Genomic DNA, 24,226 nt, shown 5'->3' with positions numbered 1-24,226 from the left:
CTCCTCCTGCCAGCTGCAGGCAGTAGCTCCTCTGGCTTTTAATAAACACCAGGCCAGGTTGGAGGAGTCACCATGTCCAGTCTGAAATGCAACGTCTGCTTTAGGAAACCCTCCACCTCCACCACACAGAATTTCCCCGTTGTTTTCCTCAGGAGTTTCTCCAGTCTTTAAGCCTTCTCCCAGCAGCAGCTTTTTTTACCTTGCATTATTAGAGAGCTCACTACCCAAATAATTCTCAAAATCCTTTGTCTTTAAGCCTTCTCCTAGCAGCAGCTTTTTTTACCTTGCATTATTAGAGAGCTCACTACCCAAATAATTCTCAAAATCCTTTGTCACCCACACTTACTTCACTTGGATTCCAATTTCCTTATCTTCTCATGTCAAATGCAATCTACTCCCATATCATCTCTCTTCTTTTGCCCGTTATCCACCCTCCCACTGTAAGGCAGTTGTTGCAATTAACTCCTGGTTTTGTAACATCCAAATGCTCCAATTTCTTCACATACTCTCCTTGACTGCCCCTGCTTCCCTCTTACTTTGAGTAGAGGTCAAGAATAGCAATTTTGCTCACTTTCTGATCTTTTGGAGGTGTCTGGGTTTTTCCCTACCTTCACTTTTAAGACTGACCATTGTCCCCTATTGCATATACACTTCCAGCATACTAGGAACTTGAATGGAAAGTCACCTTGACCAAAAAGGACTAAAGATCAAGTGGTACCTGCTTTGGGTTAGTGCAGGTTTGTAGAAGTCTCTTTGGACCTGACGAAAGGAATGCTGAACCACTGTCCCATGCCAGGGGGGACCCCACGGACTTCTCTCCAACTGGCTTACACGAGTATCAGTTAGTGAGGGAAACGTTTCCCTCCAAAATCCCAGGTTTCTGCAAATACAGAAGTGCCTTATGCCTGTTAATTTTTATTTCTCCTTACACTTTCAATTTATGTCTGCTGTGGGGTCTCCAATTGTTCACTGCCCCATTGTGTCCCAAAACTTTTCACACTCACTCCCTGCCCCACCTGTCTCCTCTTTCATCAGTCTTGCTAGCCATCCTCAGTCTCTTTTGCCCCAATTATCTCTGCCAAACAAGTTCAGCTGCTTATTGTGCTGCCTTACCTGCTTGACATCTCTTTGATGAACCTAGATCAAATTCTTCCTGCAAGTTGCCCATTCTTCCCGTTGTTTCACTCCTTTTCCTTACATCTGCTTTGAGTTGTGCTGCGGCTCCTGTCTCATCCTTTAATTTTAGGGGTCACTGAGCTACAGAAGAGGTGCCCCAGTTTTATGGCCTGAAAATCTGGCCACTTTGTACTTTTGGTGCCTGAAGTGAACGTGTTTTACCGTAACTCCCTGTGCGAGTCTTTACAGGGTGCGATTAAATACGGGAGGTCAGCAGATCAGTAGTGCCCTGAAGAACCAGTTAATTAAGGACTTTAAAGTATTCACCATCTGTAAACAAAATCTGTATTTGAAACCAAAACTGTCTCCACAGCAGTGCCTGGGTTTGTGTGGGACAAGATCCAAAGCCCAGTGAACTCGGGGAAAGGGGAGGGGAGGACCCTTCACTGATTTCCATATCCTTTGGATCAGGCCCCTTATTTCCTTTAGCAGTGATAAAAGGATGCACAAAGCACTGGGACTGTACAACTTCATTTTATTTTGTGTGCTTTTATAGGATATAAATAAATGACAAAATTACAAAATTTATAACTGGAAGCCCAAGCATATTTACATAAGTATTTGTTGCAGTGAGGCTACTATTTACTGTTCTCCTATACAATTTTCCTTTTGGTACCATATTTTTAGTGTTATTTTTTTACTGTCAGTTGACTACGTACATATCAACAGTGAATAGGCAAAAATATGTACAAGGAACTATTTTGTTCAAGTAAATTGAATACTGTATTAAAAGTATGTCATCACTCAGCGCTATGATTAGGTTTAACTGAACCATATACAATTATCAGGTTTAAACCAAGTTCAATTATCCATTTTTTTGGAATTTACCAACTGATGATTCTAACTGAAAACCTCAGCTGGATATGAAATAATAATTAAAAAAAACATTAAGACAGCCACACAATTTATCAATATCTCTATAATGAACTTCAAAATGATTCACAATTTGACTGGATAGAACAATATACGTTAAAATGTCATTTTTCTCCTATAGTGATATTTGTACTGTTATAATTTCAGTTCTACATAAATATACATCATGGTATTATACAAATACTCCACAGACATTAAAAAAATTAAAACACTTCAAAGAAAATGTAAGTAAATCTTATTTAATCAAATCTTAAGCAAATGCTTAACTATTTTGTTCCATGAAAACATTTTTATTACTTTGGAATTTTTTTCTTTTTCTCGCTATTTTTATTTAGAAAATGTTTTGCAGTAGAATTTTATCAACACTCTTCCAAACAAGCTTTCTGTGACAGAAATCTTGATAGCAAAATCCATGGTTTTGACTTTTTTTAGAACCACTGAGATTATTTTTTAAAAATACTATTAGAATTCATGGCTATAGCAATGCTGAACTGCATAAACTGTATGTAGGTGTAGTAGAATGACCATTCCACTTTCATTCCAGACTGATCACACAGAACATCCAGTGCACTGATGCTACAACTCTCATAATTTCCATAATGCTGCAATAGCAGTGGTTTACTTAACTTTAAAATAAACACTATTTGTCATAATTAATCTGGCTTCCTTCCATAAATATTCATATGTTTTCCTATAGTACTTCTCTTCCATAAAAATATCTAATAAATGTTTTCTGTGCATTATTAATAACTTTTTCTAACCATTCATAAAACTCTGATCCTTTGTTACAATGCAAGAGGTTCCTATTTCTGTAGAGGATCAAAGGACACCAATGATTACATATAAAACCAGCGCACACAGAAATCAGGGTGCCTAATTTCTTGTCACTTTAATGAGTTCTTTATTCAACACAGTAATTATTAATGAATTCAGTGGTTTCACAAATACTCTATTTATTAATTCTGGTTCTACTTCAATTAAAAACTGCCAAGATTTAAATAAAAAACCAATCAAATATTCTACTCATAGGCAGCATTAGTGTTAGTTTAGAGACCTTTTGTTTTTCTTAAAAAGTAGAATTCTAAAATAAGAAATCAAAGAAAGCACTGTGGCAGAGTCACAAGGGAGAACTGCGTGAAAAATAAGGTTTCTCACTCCTCTTGTGGACTGTAATTTGAAAAGTCTTCGTATAGTGTCATTCTTCTGTCAGTGCTGCAGGAAGAAGAACATCACCAGAAATGACCGTCAGCCTTTTTTGTTAGTTACAAGGCCACTCATATACAGTGCAGTCTTCCTCTCTGCTGGATTGAAACGTTGCCATAAAGGAAAGGCTGTGCTGTGACTGCTTGGCGTGCAAGGCACAACAAGGAACAGGGGGACAGTTTTGTATCAGAAAATGGTAGTTTCATACTTGGTATTAATGCCTCTTTTGGCTTCTTGTCCAGGTTCAACAATCCATGGTAGGTTCGCCAGAGTCTTTTGTTCAGAGGGATCTATCTGCTTTAAGACAAACGCAAACATACAGACGGGTTACCATCTCTGGGCACAGCATCGCTAGCAGAAGTTTTTTCTTTAAACGAATAGAACACAGAACACATCCTGTATCGACAACGTCCTACAGCAGCGAGTGCGGCGGTCTACGCTCCCACGTACCCACGGTTGCCCTCTTTTTGCGGTTTAGATCAGAGCTGTGTCCACCCCCAAGCTATAGGGCATCATAGTTCGTTAAAGCCATCCTTGATCTTACGAAGTCCTTTTGCTACCGAGACAGACGATGGCATCAGGAAATGTTCTTGCTTAAAATTTTATGGAGGAAGATTCTGTGGCAATGGATGACAAAGTGTACAGTCATACATTTTTTTCCCCTTCCTCTCATCCAAGAATTAAATATCACAGAGCATGGCTCTCACTTTATAGCCAGTGAATATGATACAGTGTGCAGTCATTTTTCCCCTTTCCCTCCCAGATCACTTGTTTTAAAATAGTTTTCATAATTTTTTTAAAACCTCTACCATAAAAGAGTATTTCTCTGTCACCTATGCACTTCAGGAGGGCACTTTAAAGACAGTCAATATGTAAGTTCCAATGAGCTTGGATTCTAAGGCATTTGAGATTCCAAAGAAAATACTGAATCCCAGTTTTAGACCAGGAGGGTCTGCTGAGGGTCAGAAAAAAAAAAAAGGGGGAGGTAAGAAAAGAAGTTGCTTGGTATGACAAGACAATTGTAAATTGATTTGGATTTGTAATTTGATTGGTATACATATGTAGTGATTGTGTACCAAAGAAGTTTGGTGGGGATTTTATTTCTCAACAGGAGATCAGGAAAGTCCATGGAACTGCAGAGTTTTAGAGGTCTGCATTGGCTGTGATCCTCAGCACTTAAAACCTGGATTTAGACCGAATCAATTAAAGCTCTGCAATTACTATAAAAGATATATGCACAACACTAGCCAAGCAACTTCTTAAACTGGAGGAATCTGAAATGAGCAGTTGTTCGAAACGGCTGCCCATGCTGCAGAGACACAACTTACTTATACCGGCTGATGAGCAGAGGTGGCACGACTGAGACACGGAGCGTTTCTGACTCGAGAGGTATATTTATTTATACGGCTTCTAGTGTATCAACTCTTAACTGTATAGCTGAATTTCATTTTTTGCATGCACAACTGCCTTCTACTTACCACTGACTTCCGAATACTAACACGTGGTTTGGGAATAGGTTTGGAGGGTTTGTTTTCAAAGCTTTCTGGGAGGGTTGAAGAATGGCCCCCTTTCCGTGCTTGTAGTGCAAGCTGATAGGCCACCTCAAATGCTTGTCCTAGTGTAAGAATGATTTCGTAAGCTAAATTCTGGAAAAAAACCAAAAACAGTTAAAATTGGAGTGAGGTTGAAGTATTGTCAGATACATGAAGTGGGGTAGTACTGGCTACAGAAGTGATTTCTAATGTAAATAATTAAAATCACCCTGGTAATAACTTCCTAAGCCTCTGCAATATTTACATCTGTCATTTGATTTCTCATTGATGAAAACCAATCTAAATGTAATCTATTGTACTGAAAGTAATTACTTCTAAAAACCTTGAAAAACATTGTCTCACTAAACATGAAACCAGGAGTGGGTGAGTGTGTGTCGTCTCTTTTTAGAACAAGTACGTTAACCCCCCCAGCTCCCACCCATCTTGCACTACTGCACGGATGTGACGTTCAGCCTGGCTCTATTTCAGAACTCCTCTGCTGACCCGTCCTCCTCCAGAGCTGGCAGCCCGACGCGGGCGCCTCTGGATGCTCTGTGCTCCCACCGAATGGCCTGGGAAGCAGATGCAGAGTTGGTGTGACACTTCCAAAAGGACAAAAAGCAAATGTCGCGAGCGCACACTCTGCTTCACAGATGCAGGGCACCCATGTGTGCATGAAAGTCAGCGCTCTGCTTCGGATGCACGTTTCCAGTGCTGCGGAAACCTTCTTATGCTTTTGTTTTCTAGAAGTAGAAATGTTTGAGCTTAAACCGGCACGTCAGAAGACTCTTGTAAGTGGGGGCAGGGGGGTTAGTGTGTATCTCCAAAGAAGTCAGGCTCTTAAGACTAAGACCAGTTTGGTGGTACAGGTAGAATACTTTAAGTTCTCATTACATATGTGGAAAAAAACCTGTTGAAAGGTTTATAAAGCATGAATGAGGAACCAGCGGGTCGGTGTAAATATTTTTTCAGTACAGTTTACATCTCTGAAAAAGCAGCTCTGAGTTTCAAATCTGACCTTGTCTAAACTGCAAGTGAATTTTGATGGCAGTTTTTCTTCAGGTTTGTGGGTTTGTTTTAGTGTATTTATTTCTAGGTTCCTACTAGAGCCTATTTCTAGGCTACTAACTTTGCAATAATGTTTTGAAGCCCTGCAGAGCAAATGCAAGCCTGCAGGCTTGCCTCCTTATGTCCTACAGTCTTCTCAGAATAATTCATAAATCTTTGCTGTAATTCAGAAGCTACCCTCTGCTTCCTCAATCTCTGTAGCCCGTAGTTGGAAGCAACCCTGCATTGCTTTGAAACTAGGTGTTCCCTTAAAATTCCCACGTTTCTGATGTAATTTTAAATGAGATGATATCTCTTTAGCTAGTCAAGTCTAATTTTGAGTTTGCAATAAGCCAGAAAGCAATGTAGGACACTTGGAAGGACACTTTCTGCCCTTCCATCGTTAAAACACAGTTAAAAGGATAAGCATTTTATTTCACGCCCCACACTGTAACTTCACTGTAGTCATGAAGAAATTCCATCCCTTTGTTATCACACATGTATACTGAGATAGTACAGGCTAAATTCAGCATTTTTAGCTCATTAGAAGAGCTTCTTATAAAGGTGCCAGGTCTGGTCTTTGTTAGGTCAGACAGAAAATTATACTCCTCCAATGGGATATGCTCTCAGCTGTTACCACTGCAGTCACAACAGCAAGCTAGCCAAAGTTTCATCGCTTCCCAAATAAAAACGTCTGCCTGATTTGATAGCAGTAGTCTCCCACTTGTCTCCCCTTTAACTTAAGGAAACTGGCCAGGACCGAGAAACACTGAGGATGCAGTTTGCCAGTGGAGTAATAGACTAAAGCGACTATTATAAAGTACCCTGCCTTTTAGCAGAACGCTGGCTATGGAATTAAGAACAGAGAGTACAATTGTTAAAAATGTACAGAATAATATTATTTGAAATGGAGTACACCTATGAGTAGGACAAGAATATTATTCTAAAGACATCTTAATCAGCTGTCGTGACAGTAAGATAGTGTACTATATCATCATGGGATTGTCTACAGTGGATATTATTATTGCTAAGGAATACATCAACAGGACAGGGTGTAATAATGGCTTGGAGAAAAAGCAGACTGTAATACTAGTGGGACCGAAAAAACGCACCATCCAGTGTGGCGTACAAAAGGGTCACAGAGACAGGCCTGAAAAAGCTCTGAGATAAGAGTGGAGACAAGCAGAAAGTTTGCCATGCTGAGCCATAAATCTAGTCTGGGTCCTGCATCTTGTCAGAAGTCACTATGATTTGTTTTCTTTTGTAGTCTGTAAAATGAAAAAATAGGCCTGCCTGGAGCCTGAAAGCCATGGGAAACATGTAACTGTTTCTATGGTTAATAAATATTTGAAATATAGCAAATAAAACAGAACATTCACTGTTCTGTTCGATATTCAAAATGTAAACTGAACCATAACATGTACATAAATTTCATACACTGGGTACTGTGGTAGAGCCTTGATGGAGAGAAGTCTGCAGATGGAGGCAAGGAGGGCTTTAAAATTGTACCTTGTAAGATTTAAAAAAGTTATCTGAAAAATTGTATTTTGAAAAAAACAGCAGTAAATAAGTTTGGTTTGAAGAATTTCTCACCTGTAGTACTAGGAGAGGATTATGAGGATTGAGTTGGTACGGATTCTTGCAGGGGCTATACCAGAGAGGGAAGAGAAGGATTTCCTTGGGATGGGGTGGAAAACCAAAACCACAAAATCCATTGTGGAATTTCTTCTGAGAGAGTGGGGAGACTATTTGAATTTTTTACATGTGGCATAAAAGGAAGGAAACAGGTCTGCCTCTCCAAAAGACGCTTAGCACGAAAGTTGTAGACCCTGTGCTCGCTGTAGAAGACATTGACCCTTACAGCATCCCATCGAGCTCCTTAGGAAGGCGGAAAAAATTTTAGGACCGCGGTGCTTCTGCGGCTGCTACAGTCCTGCTCCTTGCTTGGCACAGCACAGAAGGAACGTGAGTAAGCTAACGCCTTTTAAGCAACAATTTCTGGGAGATGAGAAATTGAATTCAATTGCCTTGTTTGCCATGTAATGTTACAATTCAATGCCCCAGCACAAGCCTGAGTCAGGATTCTTCAGCCGCTTTAACTCAGCCAACCTATTACAACAGCTAATTGTTTTCTTACATTTTAACTGGCTTTTTTACTGTGTTAAGTTGCAGCAGGCACTGCTTCTTCATTGCATTGTAATGCTTCTATAAAGCTATGTTGAGGCTTTGAGAATATTTTAAGAGAGAGAGTAAGATCGCTGTCTTCTGAGCTATAAAAACTTAAAATGTCACTTGCAAAGGAATTTTTGGAAAAACTAACATTTTGCCTTTTGGGGATAGCACTTTTGATGTAATGAGGATTTTATGGGTTTTTGCTTTTAAGTGATGTTTTTTCTTCTTCTTTAAGATCAATGACAAATGTGATCTTTTTTGAAGATTGAATTTACTGAAGAAGTTTCCTTTGGAGTTCCGCAGATGATTAGTGTGAGCTACCCATCACATCGGATGTGTAGGAATGTCAATTAGGACACCCTGTGTTCAAGGTACCGAACTTAAAATGGCAGTTGGCAAAATCGAGCAGAACAGAGTATATGGAATCTTTACTTGAAAAACCTGAAAAATCCCAACCCAGTTCAAAATATCCATCCCTTGGGATAAAATCAGTTGCCTACTGTTTAGTCATACTAAGGGTCTTCAAGGCCAAATGTAGAGGAATTCTACTACAAAAGCCTGACAAGAAGGGAAGGTTACTTACTAGTAGCAGGAGTTATGAGTGATGCAGAGCTGAAATACCTATACATTAACAGTGTTAAGTACACATATGCTTTATCCTTCCAGACCACAGATCTTTTACTTTTGGGTGGATCTAGAAAGGGCATTTGTCTGCACTTTCCACCGTGTCAGCCTTTGTGCATTCGAGGGGAAGAAAGCTCAGCTCGCCAAAGCTGGTGTGATGAGACCAACGTGGTTGGCATTTGCTTGCGATGGCTGTGGACTCCTGGGATGCATGAGGCTTTCGTGATCAGGCACTCTGGCAACTTATTCTTGATCCTTTCTCATTTGGGATTTAAAGCAATCGTGGATGGCAAACTCTTCTGAATCCATCTCTCTCTTTTAATACAGCACAGAAAGAGATCTTGTATGCAATGGGAGGATGGAAACAGGCCTTCAACGTGGGCCTTCATGCTGTTGCAAAAGCCATCGATGTAGATGAGAGAGGAGCGAATTGTTTGCTCGTGACCTGAAAGCTCCTTGTACCAAAGCATGCTCCACCTCAAGAAGTCTGCCAGGAGCAACTGAAATGTTTCACACATTCCACCTCATATGCCCCAGAGAGGGGGCTGCCTGGGCACGCCGTCTTGGGGTACTGCGAAGGAAAGACGTTTGCTGTTCTGGAGACATGGGGATGCCACGCTGATTGTACCTGGATGATCATATGGACAGAGAAAAAGTCCCCTAATCCCCTGGAAGAAGGCAATGAACAGAACTTTGAAACCTGAATGCATGCTTTTTCTTCTCTACTAAGTATGTATACTAGCAGTTTCCAGTTCTTATCCAGCTTAAGTCTATGCAACAAATGACAAAAGAATACAGAAAAGAAGAAAAAAGTCTTTGTGTTATGCAGAGCACCAGTCTAATCCTTGGCACAAGCCAGAGCGGAAATTGTTCCAATTTATGCTGGTTGTTTTCTATTCATAGGTGCATTGGGCAATGAAGGAATATCTGATGGAAATTACTTTGGATGTCTCCCACATGTGAACCGGAATTCAGTATAGGAACTGTTATGGTTTGTTTCTCCAGAGGAATCCTTCACTGGTAGTTTTAGGGCTGGTTTATAAGTGAATGAGAATGAAGTAGATTTCAAATATTGAGCAATAAATCCTCTTCTTTCCCCAAACCTGGTCCCCTTCAATATTCTTTAATCGTCTGATGTTTTTGCAATTTTGATTGTAGAATTTTAACTCTGAGTAGACAAGTTACATGTACAGTCACTCCTAAATAGTATCAGTATCAATGCTGGTAGCTGACGTCACTACACTAAAATGCTTTCCTATCTGCAAAAAAATTGTTCTTGCCCACATTTCCTGAGGAACTGAAGGACTTAAGAGAGTGAAATTTCTTCATACCATTGCAGGTATTGTATTACCATAATAGATACGATTTAAGATGTATCTTTTTTACACCTTAATGTGGATTTCTACTATTTCAAACTTTATTTTTCTTGATGCGATTGGACTTCTATCCATTGACAAATGGGTAGCATTGCTTCTATTAGCAAACTGGAAGATCAGGCTAATATATGTCTTAGAATTTAAATAGAAAATTTCATTTACTGTATGGTTGCATTCTGAATACCTAGCTATTTTTTATGGAGCTTGTACTTGCATCAAAAATGCTAGATCCTGAGAAATAAAACAACACGAAAAGAGAATATTTGAGTAGGTAACACCCCCACTCCCCCCCCGATTATGTTGCAGGAGAAAACTAAGTTAAGACAGTTAGACATTAAAATTTCTGTATTGCTTAAAATAGCCATTTAAAGTGCTTGGGGTATTAAATGCTCCTCCTAAGGTATGGGAAGTGAGCAAAATGTTGCAATTATTCCTGGATCGCTATTCTTTCCTTGCCAAGCAAGGAGAAAATGAATTTCATCTGCTCTACCTGGGTCTACGTTTGTGCTTGATTATTAAACCTATAAATGGAACTGCAGTACTTTGAAACCATTAAGAAGTATTTAAATGGATCAGGAGAAATAATAACCTCACTCAATCAGTCTAATTTCAGTTGATTCACTCATCGCTAAAATCTATATAATGTAACATCTTGTTGACCATAGTCTATTTTTAACACAATTTTGAAGTTTTTTCTACTCCCTGTGGACACAAAAATGTCAGCAGAGAATTTCAACAGAAGCACTGAACCAAAATGCTAAAATTCCTCCTAACCTACCTTCCTGTACATCTTGTTATTTTAACTCTCCTACATGCTATCGCTCCGCAGTGACTCTTTACCCAGTCCCAAACAAAATGCCTCAATTCAGACAGCTCTATTTTTTTTTAAACTTAGATTCATGTAAGCATGTTTCAAGAATTCATACACATTATACCATATTAAAATAATTTTTTCTTGAAGGATTTTAAAGTTTTAATAGCACTGCAAATTCCTCTTGACCTTAACTCAAAGGGTAAGTACTCCTGGAAGTTTTGGACAGTAAGCCCTCTCAGTCCTAAAAATTAGAGCTACTACTCATTTCACCAAATTTAGCTGAAAACAGCATGACTGATTAATTGACATGTGTCCATGATTTTTTTGAAACACTAGTAGCCCGTGCATCACCATCTAAGAAGCATATATGGAGATTACTGAGGTGAGTTATTTCAGATGGGGAATGAGATAATTTCAGAGAAAATCTTTGCTCTTCTCCAGAAATGTCCTTTTACTATCCCATAGCAGATTAGTCTTTTCATGTGGTAAACGAATGATACCTTCCATTAATCACCATATACCCTGAAAATGTTTTAACAGAATTAAAGATGTATTACTGTTACAAAGAACTATTAAATGAAGGATATTCTGTAAACTGACCACATCAAACGCAGTGAATACATGGCAGTAGTGGTGATTAGTCTTCAAGTCTTTAGTGATGTACGCAAATGTAGAAAGGTCTTCAGGGTCTTGTGCAGCGCAGGAAATGTTACGGATTTCATGTTCAGCAATAATATTCTGTTTAAAAAAAATATTTTCAATCAATTTAGGAATTAAATGTAAAAGAGCCATAAAAGGGGTGGGTTTAGATTTGCATTTTGCTGTGCTGAAGTATTTCAGAAGTTTCTTATTAAGACGAGAGTCAACACACCCCACGTGTGATATTACAGAGGTCATTGGAATTTTGACCCTCTCCAATGATGCCTAAAACTGCCAATAATCTGGTAGGAAACAATTACATTCTAGCGTCTCCCCTATGAGTCTGCTTGAGTTCTGTACAGTTTATTCAGTGTCCTATGACAAAGGGACACCTTTCCTGGCGTACAACTGTAAATACAGTTTCAAAGCACTACACAAGCATCTTATGATGCTGCTGGTTTTCTGTATAATGATCACTACATGACACTGGTTCAATCTACTGATGGACAGGATCTGGTGAAACCCAACAGGCTCAATATCCAGGTTTTTGCACTAGTTTGACAAATTTCAGCTATACTTTTTCAAGAGAAGAAAACAAACCACCAAACATGACGTATAACTGAAACCCTGAGCTCTTGAAAGGCTTCTGCTTAGTAAAAAGATAACTACAGGAGGATCTGGCAACTTTTCTCCAATTACTGACAACAGCATCCTGTAAGAGAGATGTAGAAAAATTAAACCATTCATGCACCGAGCAACACTACTTGCAACAGCCAATGTAAGCTATAGCATACTATTGAGATAAAGGTGGGGCATGGCTGTCCGATGAAATAAAAAAAAGCTGTCTTAAAGCTTTGGAGAAAACTATGAATATTCATTACATAAATTGCTGATATGTAATTATTGTGTTCAGGCCAAAGGAACCATGAAGCCAGAGAAGATACTGCAGAGCGGCTTATGATTAGGCCTTGCTTCAGCAACACACGCATTTCCAATGATTTACTGAAACAGAAGGAGGATTTATCGAATACGAATTTACTTAGCCGTTAGTTTATACGCTTTTCGGAATTGTGGCCCTGCTGGCTGTAGCTCTGGCTTTTCCACAAAACCCCAAAGTGAACAAGCCTGCTGCAGCATGACGTCGCTACTGCACCACAGAACGTGGACGTCCGTAGTGTCCCGGTCCCCGCAGAGCCACCGTTTGCTGCTGTCCAAGTTAAACAATCTCTCAGCATCTGTGGTTTTCCCTCACCCCTCTCTTTTTCTTCCCACCTCCTCTCCTCCCCACCTTTTTTTTTTTTTTGTTAAGGAACAGGAAATATATGCAACTAAGTCACTGAAGGTGCTTTGCCATATCTTCTTTCATTTGCTAAGTAGCAACCTTCCCCCCTTGCATGTAGGTGTCAAGTTTTCAAAAAGACACATTAATATATCTAATTGAAGAAATGGCTTAGGAAAAATCTTAATAAAAAGCATTCCAAATTTCAAATTATGGAAAAAAACGAGATAAGGAAACCATTACTGAAGAAATGAAATAATCCTCTTAATCTTAAATTGTTGCAACATACTTGATTATTTCTCTTTAATGCATTATTCATAAAAATGACAAAACCAGTACTTATGGTTCAATATATGCCAATTTATAATGACATGTATAAGCTCTGCTTAACAATCACTGGCTTTTTATGTTACTTTAAGCATTTTATTTGCTTTTTTCTCAAATTGATAACTTTTACCCTCAATAAAGATTTTGATGAGAATTACAATTATACGAAACCCAGGGATTTATTTAGATAGCCACAGATATACTTGTAATACACTGTCATTGATGTTGTATTGGCAACATTACAGTTTAGAAGGCAGAAAGAATTAAAGCTTGGAAGGTCTTAAAATCATGTAAAATATTTATGCCAAATCATGAGCCACAAAGTAGTCAGCTAAGTTACGCAGGGTATGTGAAGAGAGCTCTGCTAGGCTGAAACTTTTCTGAGGTGACCTCGGGTTGACACAGGGCTTTGCTCTTTAGTCAAAACTCATTTTAGTCAAAGATTATTTTAATGTTTTAACTTTAAGCCAAGTGAAGTTTGGATATGTATCCATATCATGTTTGTTTTGAATAAAATAAGCTATACCAAAAATAAATTTTCTGGATGAAAATCAGCAGTGAAATTGAGCTTTTTCCCTAGCTTCTATAGGATATCCTCTGTGATCGCTTTTCAAAATTAAACATGCTTTCAGTGCACGCGTTTACTGTTTCCTGGGGTAGACCCATGGTCTTATTCTGTGGAAATGACAAGGCTGTGAACCAGCTCGCTGCTCTGGGTACGCTTCTCAGGCTTTGACCGACACTGTACAGTCGTCATTCTAAAAACTGTCACTCCGTTTGGCAAGAGGAACCTCCGGTGCTTCTCAAAGCAGGGAGGCTGAAACTCGGCTCTGGTTCTGCCAAGGAAATACCTTGGAGAGATCAGGTTTTTGCTAAGCAGCCTTCCTTTTGCTTGCCTACCTCCTGTCAGGCAATCCCCCTCCTGGCAGAAACCACCCAGAAGTTAGGGTTAGCTGCGACCCACGAGAAAATTCTGCAAGCCTGCTTTTTTCCTAAGCAGCAATTTCTTTCTGGCCTCACTCGCAAAGAAATGGTGTCATGTCAAAGTGGTGTCATGCCAAGCTTCAAGGCGCCACTGAAATAGCTGTCGTGGAATGAGGTCAGGGCCCCTTTGTCACCTGAAGCTTTGCCTGCTACGACTCGGAATACAAATTCTTAGCTTGGTGGCATAAAGGAAAAGGATGAACAGCCATGAGAGCTGAGTTTTCAAGCACATAACTGCTAGCTATTTTTGTCATTAAAAAGTATGCATTTATTGCTAAGTGGTGCCCAGCGCTATCAACTATAAGCTCGCATGGAAGCGGTACAAGTCTGAATAGGATCTCACCTTAGTGCTAATCTGTTTTGGGTCTTGAAGGAATTGGGTACAGCACACTGTGGACCAGGATGACAACAACGCTCCTGGGAGAGTTGCAGGCTATTACCTGGTTTTTACAGAAGGGAAAGGCAGTGCAGATTTTGAACTGGAGAGAAAGCAATCTACCACTCGAGAAAAAACACAGGACCGTGGCATTATTTACCTCCATCAAATACATCTATTGCACTACTAGGCACAAGATTTCAGTGGGACTGGTCTAGAGCCACCGAATGCAATTTGCGAAACTTCTTTCAAGTTTCCGTCCTACGGAAAGTTATATGTACTGTGCAAAGAGATACTGGAAGCTCCTTTTGTTCTCCTGATTTTTTTTGTAAACCTAAGGACATTGCAGTTACATCCTTTACACTACGGAGGAGATATTTAAGAGCTGAAAACAGCCTTATCCAAGTTAGAGTTAATAGCATTACAATGTCCTGATTTATGCCCTGCACATCAGAGAACATAAAGGAAATGAGGGTTGTAGAAGCTCAATTTTGAATCAATGGAAGAAAAAGGAGCTGACAGGAATCCCTGGCCTCTCTGCTCTGGCAAATTTGCCAGACTTTACCTAACTAATTTCATCTCTGGTTTTCTTTGATGCCATCTTCTAACCCTAGATATGGCTTCCAAACTCTAGCAGAAGTTCACAAATCTGCTTTCGCTCCTTCACCTAAACGCCAGTTCTAGTTAAACACCTTTAACAACTGATCGATCCGGCAAGTTTGACAGGTACTGGGCTAGATGTATCGTGTGGTCTGAATGTTCAACAACACAAAGCTGTTATATACATTATTAACCTGGTCAGGTAGCTGGGGTATCAGACATTTTTTATATTGCTTACTGAATTTTAGTCATGTAACAGAAAAGATAATTTCTTTTCTATTCATACGCAACCATCAGTATGGATTGCATTTTTTTGCCATTTTAGACACCTGAAGAAGAGAAATTCATGCATTACTTTACTCCTGCTTACAGAGCTTGTACATTTTACTTTGGCTAAGCAATAACCCATTGCTCTATCCATCACTGAGTTCTCTGATCTCTCAATTTCTGCCTTTTTTTGTAAAAGATGTTGGATGTATTTTAAAATGTAAGAAAAAGCACAGGGGCATTGCCACACAGGAAGATGAAAAAATATGGAATAACAACTGTTAAGAAGCTGCTGCAGTTCAGGGAGTCAAATGGCTAGTACCAGGAAAACAGCCCTCAGAGAGGCTCTGACATTTGAAAAGGACATTCATGGCTCATGTTTCTTATTCTTACAATGCCTGGCCCTTGATAAAACCTTGCATCTTTATTCTTCATTAAGACATCTTTTTTCTTCCCCCAAATTATATTAATGAACAAAAATATATTTTTTTTCCTGCATATTTAAGAAACTGTATAGGGAAGAACATGGTAAAGGATTCCACAGAGGCTTCCTGCCAAATGCCTTTTGTGATAAGCTTGCCTTTTAATGGAAGAAGGTTGGACACAATGTTCCATGGGCCATTAAATGAGCCATTAAAGCTGCTTCACTTGTCCTCCAGACTGAGTTTCTGGAGAATGACAATGAGATTACACCCATTTTGGAGAGAAGAGAAAAAAGAGAGGAAAACACAAAGTGCAACTGTCCCCTCTCTGGCCTGGTGCTCTTACAGAGCCAGCCTCATAGGTATTCCCATTTGTAAGAAATACAGGCTAATAATGAACAGTTGCACATACCTTATTTGTTGCATCAATAAATTTGACTCCCTTGTAAGAGACAGACAGGACAATGGTTGGCACTTTCTTCATCTGTTCTGTAGACTTCTGAAATCAAAATGAAGATGTTGTTAGAGTTGTGTTGCATTGCAAGAACAGTGCTCTTTCTTCTCTTCTGACAAAATACGTAAGTTAAACAAAAGGTACTTATCCAAATATTTGACTTTTTCTTGAGCTGACTATGCTCCGGCTTTTGAAAAAGCTGCCTCGCAGTTACAAAACTAAAGAGAGCCTTACAGTGTGTTGCGAGGATGGTAAAAATTCTCCTTTTTCCTAGCACAATTGGAATAGAATGAAGTTAGTTTGCCAGGCTTAAAAAGACCAGACATGCAATCAGGGGTTTCCCAAAACATGCGTGTTTAAGACGTCTATCTGATACACCTCATTCATCGCTGCCTCTCCTCCCCTCTTTCTGCCCTTCCCAGCTGTAAAAACCAACAGCATGGTACTTCTCATAGTACTGTTTCTTTGCTGCAATTAGTTGTTATTTAGAAATGTTTCACACTCTTGCCTCCTTGCAGTTGTATTTGTGGCACGAGGTAGCCCTGTAGCCCTCTAGGCCTGCCAGTCAATCTGTCAGTCCAACGCCATATCTTGTCACATCTGACTGTCTGCACTTCCTCGAGTGCAGCTGCTACTGGAAGCTGCTTTACACATGAATTAGCACGGAGGCTTATTCTGCATTCCCTCCGTGCCAGGTTCTCCTACTTACAGTTCATGTCTTCCTATAAGGCTATTTTTTCTTTTATGCTAGTCTACTTCTGTGTGCCTTCAATGTGACGCACACAGCAAAGATATTTCCTCCTGAACAGATTAGACAAATATTTGGGATAGATTTAAGTTCTCTGCAGAAAAACCTGTTAATTAGTTTACAGATTAAATTTACTAAAACAGCCCCAAAACCAACCAACCAAAAACCCAAATATGGCATAATAGTTTATAGCTGATTTGAATTCTTTTAAGGTGGAAGGCAATAACAGACTAGACTATTCTATACAAAGCTACTGCAGAGAAATAAATTAGATAACGTTCAGAGAACACTCACTCATGGGAGTATCTGCAAACAATCACAGAGACCAGTCGAACATTTTCTTGAAAGGCAAGAGTAAGTTCAGTTACAGCTAAACATGAAGAAACATCAGCACACGGAATGAGAGTGTAAAGATATTGAAAGGTCTGGAATTGGTGCCTAGAAAGATCTTTAGAGCAGCTGAACAAAAGTAGCAGCGGTGGTTTTGTATTCTTCAAGAAAAACAAAACAGCATCGATATAAGCTTGAAAACAGACTATATCTGAAAAAATTATGTCAAAAACAGGTGATGCTAACACTAGAGAGCAAAACAAACAAAAGCTTAAAAGAAAAAAAACCTGTAATCAAGTCCCCTTATCAGATCTTGTTCCTTCCAGAATCAAATGATGCTCCATTTTTGCCAGCATAAAATTCAAAGCTACAGATCCAGCTACATTCTGCAATTCCTGTCTGTGCCATGAAGGCTAAAACCTCTAATTAAAGTTTCAAGGAGAGCCCCACCCATCCATGTAATAGAGAAGACTGTTGCATCTCAGTATCAAACGACAAGAGACTCAAGACGACAATCAAGTGTCAATTTATCCTCAAGAAAGCTTCTTTCATCCAGAAGGCTAGGCACTTTTAAAAAATAAAAGCTTAAATGGTAAAACATCCTGAAGAATCTAACAAAATCTGCAGTAAGACACTAATCTGATTTGCATGTTTCTGAACTGAGTGCAGAAAGAAACGGTATCCCTGCCAAAAAGCAGAGCAAGTACATACCTGTGTGTGTCTATAACAGATCTCAAATGACCCTTTTCAATTCAATTTCAATGCACAGAAAGCACAACAGTGACTGTACGGAAGCTGCAGTACCTACATCTATCAGAATAACAAGCAAAATACCCCGAATATGCTCATAAACAGACAAAATATTCACAAATATGACAACACCACTTTAATCATCTGGCAACCCAGCAATCATCCAACTTTTGTCCTTTCTTTCTGTCCCGACAGCCACACTCAGGAGCTCTTTGTCTCCCATTTTGATCATTGTAATTATCTATCTCCTTCCTCACCTCCTTAGGCAAAATTCCTCTTCTCCTCCAACACACTATACAAACATGGCTACTAAGTTCATTTATTTTAGCTTTTTGGTGTAATTTGCACTATCTTCCATTTGCCATAGAGGTTAAGCTTCCTGTTGGCAAGGCCACATTGTACTAACAGTCTGGGAGTCCTCTTTCATCTAGACCAGTAGTTTGTAATTCAATTATCTTCCTTATCTGTTCCACATTCACCTGGGTTTGTCTAGAGCAGACCTGATCTTTAGTATTTAATCAAGTTCGTGAACTGCCAGAAGACTGTATCTGAGTGAAATAGCTCATCAAGATACTATTAAATTATAGCTGGCAAATTAGGAAATGAATCAGAGACTGATGGACACTTGTAATTTATTAAGCCAAACTCTCTCAGCTGGTAAGGAGCAGCAGATGTCCCTTATCAGCTTGCAAACCATACAAACCCCAGGATTTGTGCAAAGGTGTTCTGGTAGACCATGGTCCAGTGTAGAAACAGGATTTTGGGAAACTATTCTGCACTTGTACCCTCATTGCAACAAAGAGTTGGGCAGTGGCGTAACATCCTTCATTATTATGACAGTATTATCATGAAAAACACACAGCACTATTCCCCCCCGCTCAACTCCCAGTGCTAGAGTAACTGAAGTCCACCATGTAAATACTATCTCCAAGCACCCTCCAGACTTCCACAGTTCTGAGTTGTCATGGAGAGCTCATACTATACACTTGCTGTTCCTTTCTTTTTAATGGAGGAGGTGGCTGCCAGGATGTGTAATGTGAGTTTTCAGAGCTACAGTATGAATATCATTCGCTCAGGCACTGTAACGGCTTTGGCTCTAAATTCTAGGATGTTGAGATGAAGCCCCACAGCTTTCATGGTCAGACATTTCACACCTCTGTGCAGGCCAAGTGGGCATCTCTGCCCAGAATCTGCAAAGAAGGTGGGATGCAAGAGTTACTACTCCCTTTCCTTGGGCTTTTCAGGTTCTAGCCACCGCATCAGCTCTGTGAGGACACGATGAGATGGCAAAATATTCTTGTCCATCTGGTGCCTCTATGGGAAGCAGATGGACCTGAGCCAAAGTTAGAGGAGCCACAGCTGAAGGCTGGCATTGGATGTCATGTGCATGCTGAAATATGGTCTAATGCTCCAAGGCATGTTCATACCATGGTAGCAGGATTAGATTTTAGCTGATGTAGAAGCAATCATAGTGACAGGACCCTGTCTTTGGGCAAGTGCTCACTAGCCTGGAACTGGTCATAGTCTCTACAAACTCCATGGCTGGTGACTGCAACTTTGGCTCTTTGTTTTAATACACTTCTTCAGGAGAATCATCTGGATGAACAGCAAGCACCTTCTAGGCTCATTGCCACCGCCTGTCTCCGATCAGCTGGTCGTCTCCGTAAGGACAGATGTGCGTGCCCCGTCTCCTCAGGTGCACTGCTCCTGCAGCGAGGAGTCTCAGTGCTGCAGTCTGCATGCCAGAGACCGAGCTTTGGTCCCACTTCGGAAATGCTTCCTACGGGATAGGTAGGTGACTACATGGAGGCAGGCCACGTGTAACTCAAGAACCATAAAGCAGGCTTGACTGCAGGCACAGGAAGATGGAAGAAAACATCACCATCCTAAATCTGATGTGACATTGGTTCACATACAGCATCTTTTTCTTCAGAATAAAGAGTATCAGGAATAGCAGCCTCTCTTGTATTTTGATGCAGCTGCTGCAATGAAGCTGCTTCATCCCCTCAGCACCCAGAACAGAGATCCGTCCAGTGGAAGGAGGTAGAAGGCCTCTTCTGCAAAATTGCCTAGTTACTACAGTGCTTGCTCTTACAGTAAAGGTCTGGATTTAAGACCCTTCTGAGTTTGCATCTGAACCCACTGCTGCCATTACGCAGGACAGTGCCAAAATCCTGAATAGCCTTGGAGAGGACTGGTCCCAATTCCTCCTTCTGAAACTGGTCATCAAGGGGTGCAAGAGCAATGGTGCCAGAGGGAGAGAGCAAGAAAACAAGATTCCTTCTGATCTTGTTCATGACTTTTCTTTAGTTTCACTGAAAAAACCCACCATACTGACAAGCAGACTCTAAACAGATTTCTGTAGTACAGTACTACAAATTGTCTTAAGTGGGTAAAACATTTCCACCTGTATTTGGATTTTGAGTTAAATGCTGTGCAGAACTGCTAGACATTTATTTAGAATATAAAATAAACTCCAAAGAGTTTGAGATCCACCCAGCAGTGTACCTAACAAATCAAGATAATTAATGATGGCTTAAGAGGCAGAAGACTTTGTTCTAGGAATAAAGCAATATAAACTAGCTGTTTATTTTTAAAAAGGCCATACATGCAACTATAAAATATATAACCTAAAGGGCCTTTAATCCTTTCAACACAGGATTGTACTGCAATACCTTGTTCTGCGCAGAACTGACAGCACTAATCCAACACTTTTGAATACTCCCGTGGTGTACAAAACATGGTATCTCTGTGCACGCACACACACAAAGCAGCTGAATGAGAAATTCGGGAGCACCCGTAGAACAGTGTCCGAGTAAGATGCTCACGCATTCACCTGATATGCTGTAGCACATGGCGTAATCCAGCCCACACTCACAATGCTTTCATCTCATCTATTTATTTCCTGCCAAGAGGAAACAGGATACACTGGTACTTCTACTTTGTCACGTTGACCACTTTCATGTACTTATATATATGTTTATAACTGGATTACTCAGCTTTCATACAGCAGCCAAAATGAAACCATGTTCGTTTGTAGGTTTTCCTGCATATGTAATTATACTCGATCTTGCAAATACACAGTAAAAAGACATTATTCAACTATGCCAAGTCACTAACAATTCCACACATAAATTTCGAGTACAAGTTTAAAAGCCTATAAAATCTTAAGATTTCATCTTGGCTTTTTACTTTTGCAAATGAATCTGCTAATTCTGTCTTATACTGTTTTTTAATAGCTATCTGAAGACTAGCTGGCAATTTTACTATTCAATTATGTATGGGAATCCACTTCACTAAGAATCTGAACATTTTCCCATACTGGTAGCAACTATTAATTCCAAATGGCATCAAAATGCACATTTCAAAATATGTATTGGTACCACCTTCTGTCCTACCCATAAGCCTGTTACTTATGACTCCTCATGAAACTTCCTTTTGAGTGAATCACTTTGACAATATCATGCACGAGTTGAAACTGAAATAAAAAGTCAAAGTTCACTTTTGCCCTGTTAGTTTTGAAGCCAATTTTGAAACTACAATCTGCCTTGTAACAAAGATTTACTAACTTTTCTCAGTTCAAAAGGCTTAAAAATGCATCACTGATGTAATTTAATACCTCTTGGAATAAGATAGCATCTGTAATCCCTGTGGTACAAGACTGTTTACTTCTCTACAATTAGTGGATGCCTCCAAGCTACATTGTTAATATGAACATGGCACTGGGAATGCACCTGCAACTCATCTGCTTGAGAATGAGAAGTTTTTTGCTTTTGCAGTATCCGTACGCTGAAAGGGCAGTGCATCCCTCCCGCACCTCGGACTTCTCTCAGCCAGAGTTCAAGGACATACAATCCTCTGAAGGAGGATTTGATGCCATGGATGCTGAATCAAACAGATCCTATCCCATGGGATGGCATGATGTGGATGTGCATAACATCTTTAAGACTTCCCACCACTTCTTTTTTCCTTTTCAGTAATACCCATGTGCCTGTTCCACTGCAGGCCCTCCCAAAGCAGTAGCCAAACAAGAGAGACAAAGCTGCAAGCCTTAAGAAAGTAGAGACCAAATAATCTAAATTCTCATATACAGTATTTGATCCTGACACGATCATTTGTCTGCCTAGTTTCTCTTTGGAGGACACTTCCACTTCGGGGGGAGAAATCAAGACTGAAAAGTAGAAAGGGATTAGCAGAAACAAGGAGACTGCTATCTATATCCAGCTTCTCCTTCTTTATCTAAGAAGAAATGAGGAAGGAACACCCCAGACCCTGCCTGTTTTCAGAGAGTCAACTCTGCTTCATCTTCATCTTCCTCTCCAGAGACAGGAGAAGCAGATTTTGTAGCAATTCCAACTTTGACATTTTGGTCTTAAGTAGTCAGCAAGATATTTTTAAACACCTGCTTTGTGAATAGAATTATGTTGCTGGCTCCCCAGAACTTTGACGTGAAATGTAAGAACCCCTTCTCCAGCAAGAAAACATTTAAGACAGACACCTAATATTCAGGAAGGTGGCAGGATTCAAGAACAAAATCGAAGTTCCCTACTGCTGCAGTAAGTATCTGGTTGGTTCAGACTGTGCAACTGGTGTATGCAACATTAGTGATTTAACAATACTGCAAGGAAACCTTGCAGATACTACCTTGCTGCTGTGCTCATGCCAGTAAGTATAAAACTGTCCTCTTCCTATCTGGTCAGGGAATCCAGATGTGTAAATGCCAGATGGGGTCTACCGTAGACAACAAGTCTCCTCCTAGCTCAAATTAAACTTTATTCCTTTTCTTTATTTTGATGTAAACACATTTTATTCTCGCTTCATGTTCCTATGGTGATTTGAAGAGAAGGCAGTAATCTGATTGAAAACAGAACTTGTAATATTTCCTATTCCATCCTGAGAAGGATGAAAGCTCTTAAGTTCTTGAAGGCATCTCTCAAACATAATTAATAAATCTATTCTGGCCAGGACAGCAAGATTTAATCTCCAAGTAGCAAAGGTCAGTTTACAGCAGGTGGGAGGCGGAGATAAGGAGACAGAGCCGTCGACTGCAGAGGGAGTTTGTGAGAGAAAATAGCTGGAAACAAATAGGAAACTATAAAATATAAATCCATCCTTGGGAGTGCAAATATGTGAATGGAAAAAGAAAGTATAATCCCTTTAATAGGCACAGTTCTTGCCAAATATCCGTAATTTTGGATGGCTGCAAGAGTCTGCAATTTGGGTGGGGAAAAAAAAGCATGTATAACCTTGACCCCCATGCTGAGCTCAATCTATTGCATCTGCATGATTTTCCCCAAACAAATCCATCATCTGCCCTGCTGGAGCACACTGCTGCACAATGCTGAGAAGTACAGTGGAGAGCCAAGAAGAGTTATTAAGACGGAGATTTCCAGTTGTTTTTTTGTTGGTTTGGGGTTTTGGGGTTTGTTAGTTTTTTGGGGGTTTTGGGGGGTTTTTTTTACATTATAGAAGATTTAGGATCTCCCTTCACTCTTAAGGGAAGGAGGCTGCTGTAAGCGCCTCTGCAGAGTTATGTGAGGGATATCAGCGTGATACGTCCCTTGAGAACCAAACCCATCAATTGCAATAACTGAAAGTACAGGAGGCATCTCCAGCTAACAGGGAGGGATCTGCAGTCAGTGAACAGGTCATTTTGGTTGTTTCTCTGGATCTATGAACGATTAAGGAAGATTGAGACACTTTTTTTACTGATAGGCTTTTTTTGTCCTTGTGCCTCTGCTGACTGGAAGGCATCCAGTGAATATCAACACTTTTTTTGAGCAGCATTAGGTTAAAGATGGAGAAGCTAAAGCCACATTGACAGAAAAATTAGCTACCTAATTTTCATACATTCTCCTTAAAAACTATTGTGCGGCTGACTCCAGAAAGATTAAAAACCTGTGGGGAAGGACCTCAACATGGTACAAGGTTGTATGTGATGCGCTCCCCCCCAATGTGTTTCAGATTCTAGCATGTGACAGATTTGAAATATATAAATGGAAAAGAAAATAAATACTAAAATTAAAAATGTTGCTCTATCATGTTAGTCCAACCCTATGTAAAAATCTTACTGACTCTTAAAGAGACTGGACAGAATTCAGTACCTGAGAAGCAAATAATATATCTAGGTTTTCACTTCTTTTTTGTAAGTGAAATGTCCCTTCCAGTACATTTAAAGTAAAATGTAACTACAAAAGAAGCCACATTTTCAGTGACAACCCAGTAGTACTTAA

General features: G+C 39.8%; 1 protein-coding gene across 10 annotated transcripts in view; it reads right to left on the bottom strand.

The window, feature by feature from the left end:
• Positions 1-1,634: 1,634 nt before the first annotated feature.
• Positions 1,635-24,226, bottom strand: part of ANKS1B (ankyrin repeat and sterile alpha motif domain containing 1B) — a 427,100-nt gene continuing 404,508 nt past the window's right edge. For 6 of the 10 annotated variants that reach the window (XM_069773746.1, XM_069773745.1, XM_069773750.1 and 3 more), the window contains 4 exons: positions 16,124-16,210; positions 11,418-11,555; positions 4,731-4,898; positions 1,635-3,549 (listed from right to left, as the gene is read on the bottom strand). In XM_069773746.1, coding sequence (XP_069629847.1) covers positions 3,439-3,549; positions 4,731-4,898; positions 11,418-11,555; positions 16,124-16,210 — 504 coding nt within the window. In that variant the 3' untranslated portion in view covers positions 1,635-3,438. The other 4 variants (XM_069773747.1, XM_069773753.1, XM_069773754.1 and 1 more) reach the window with 2 other exon arrangements.

The sequence above is a fragment of the Haliaeetus albicilla genome, chromosome 28 (assembly GCF_947461875.1).
Source record: "Haliaeetus albicilla chromosome 28, bHalAlb1.1, whole genome shotgun sequence".
Lineage (NCBI taxonomy): Eukaryota > Metazoa > Chordata > Aves > Accipitriformes > Accipitridae > Haliaeetus > Haliaeetus albicilla.
The sequence above is the reverse complement of the archived record's forward strand: the minus strand, read 5'-3'. Positions and strand labels throughout refer to the sequence as shown.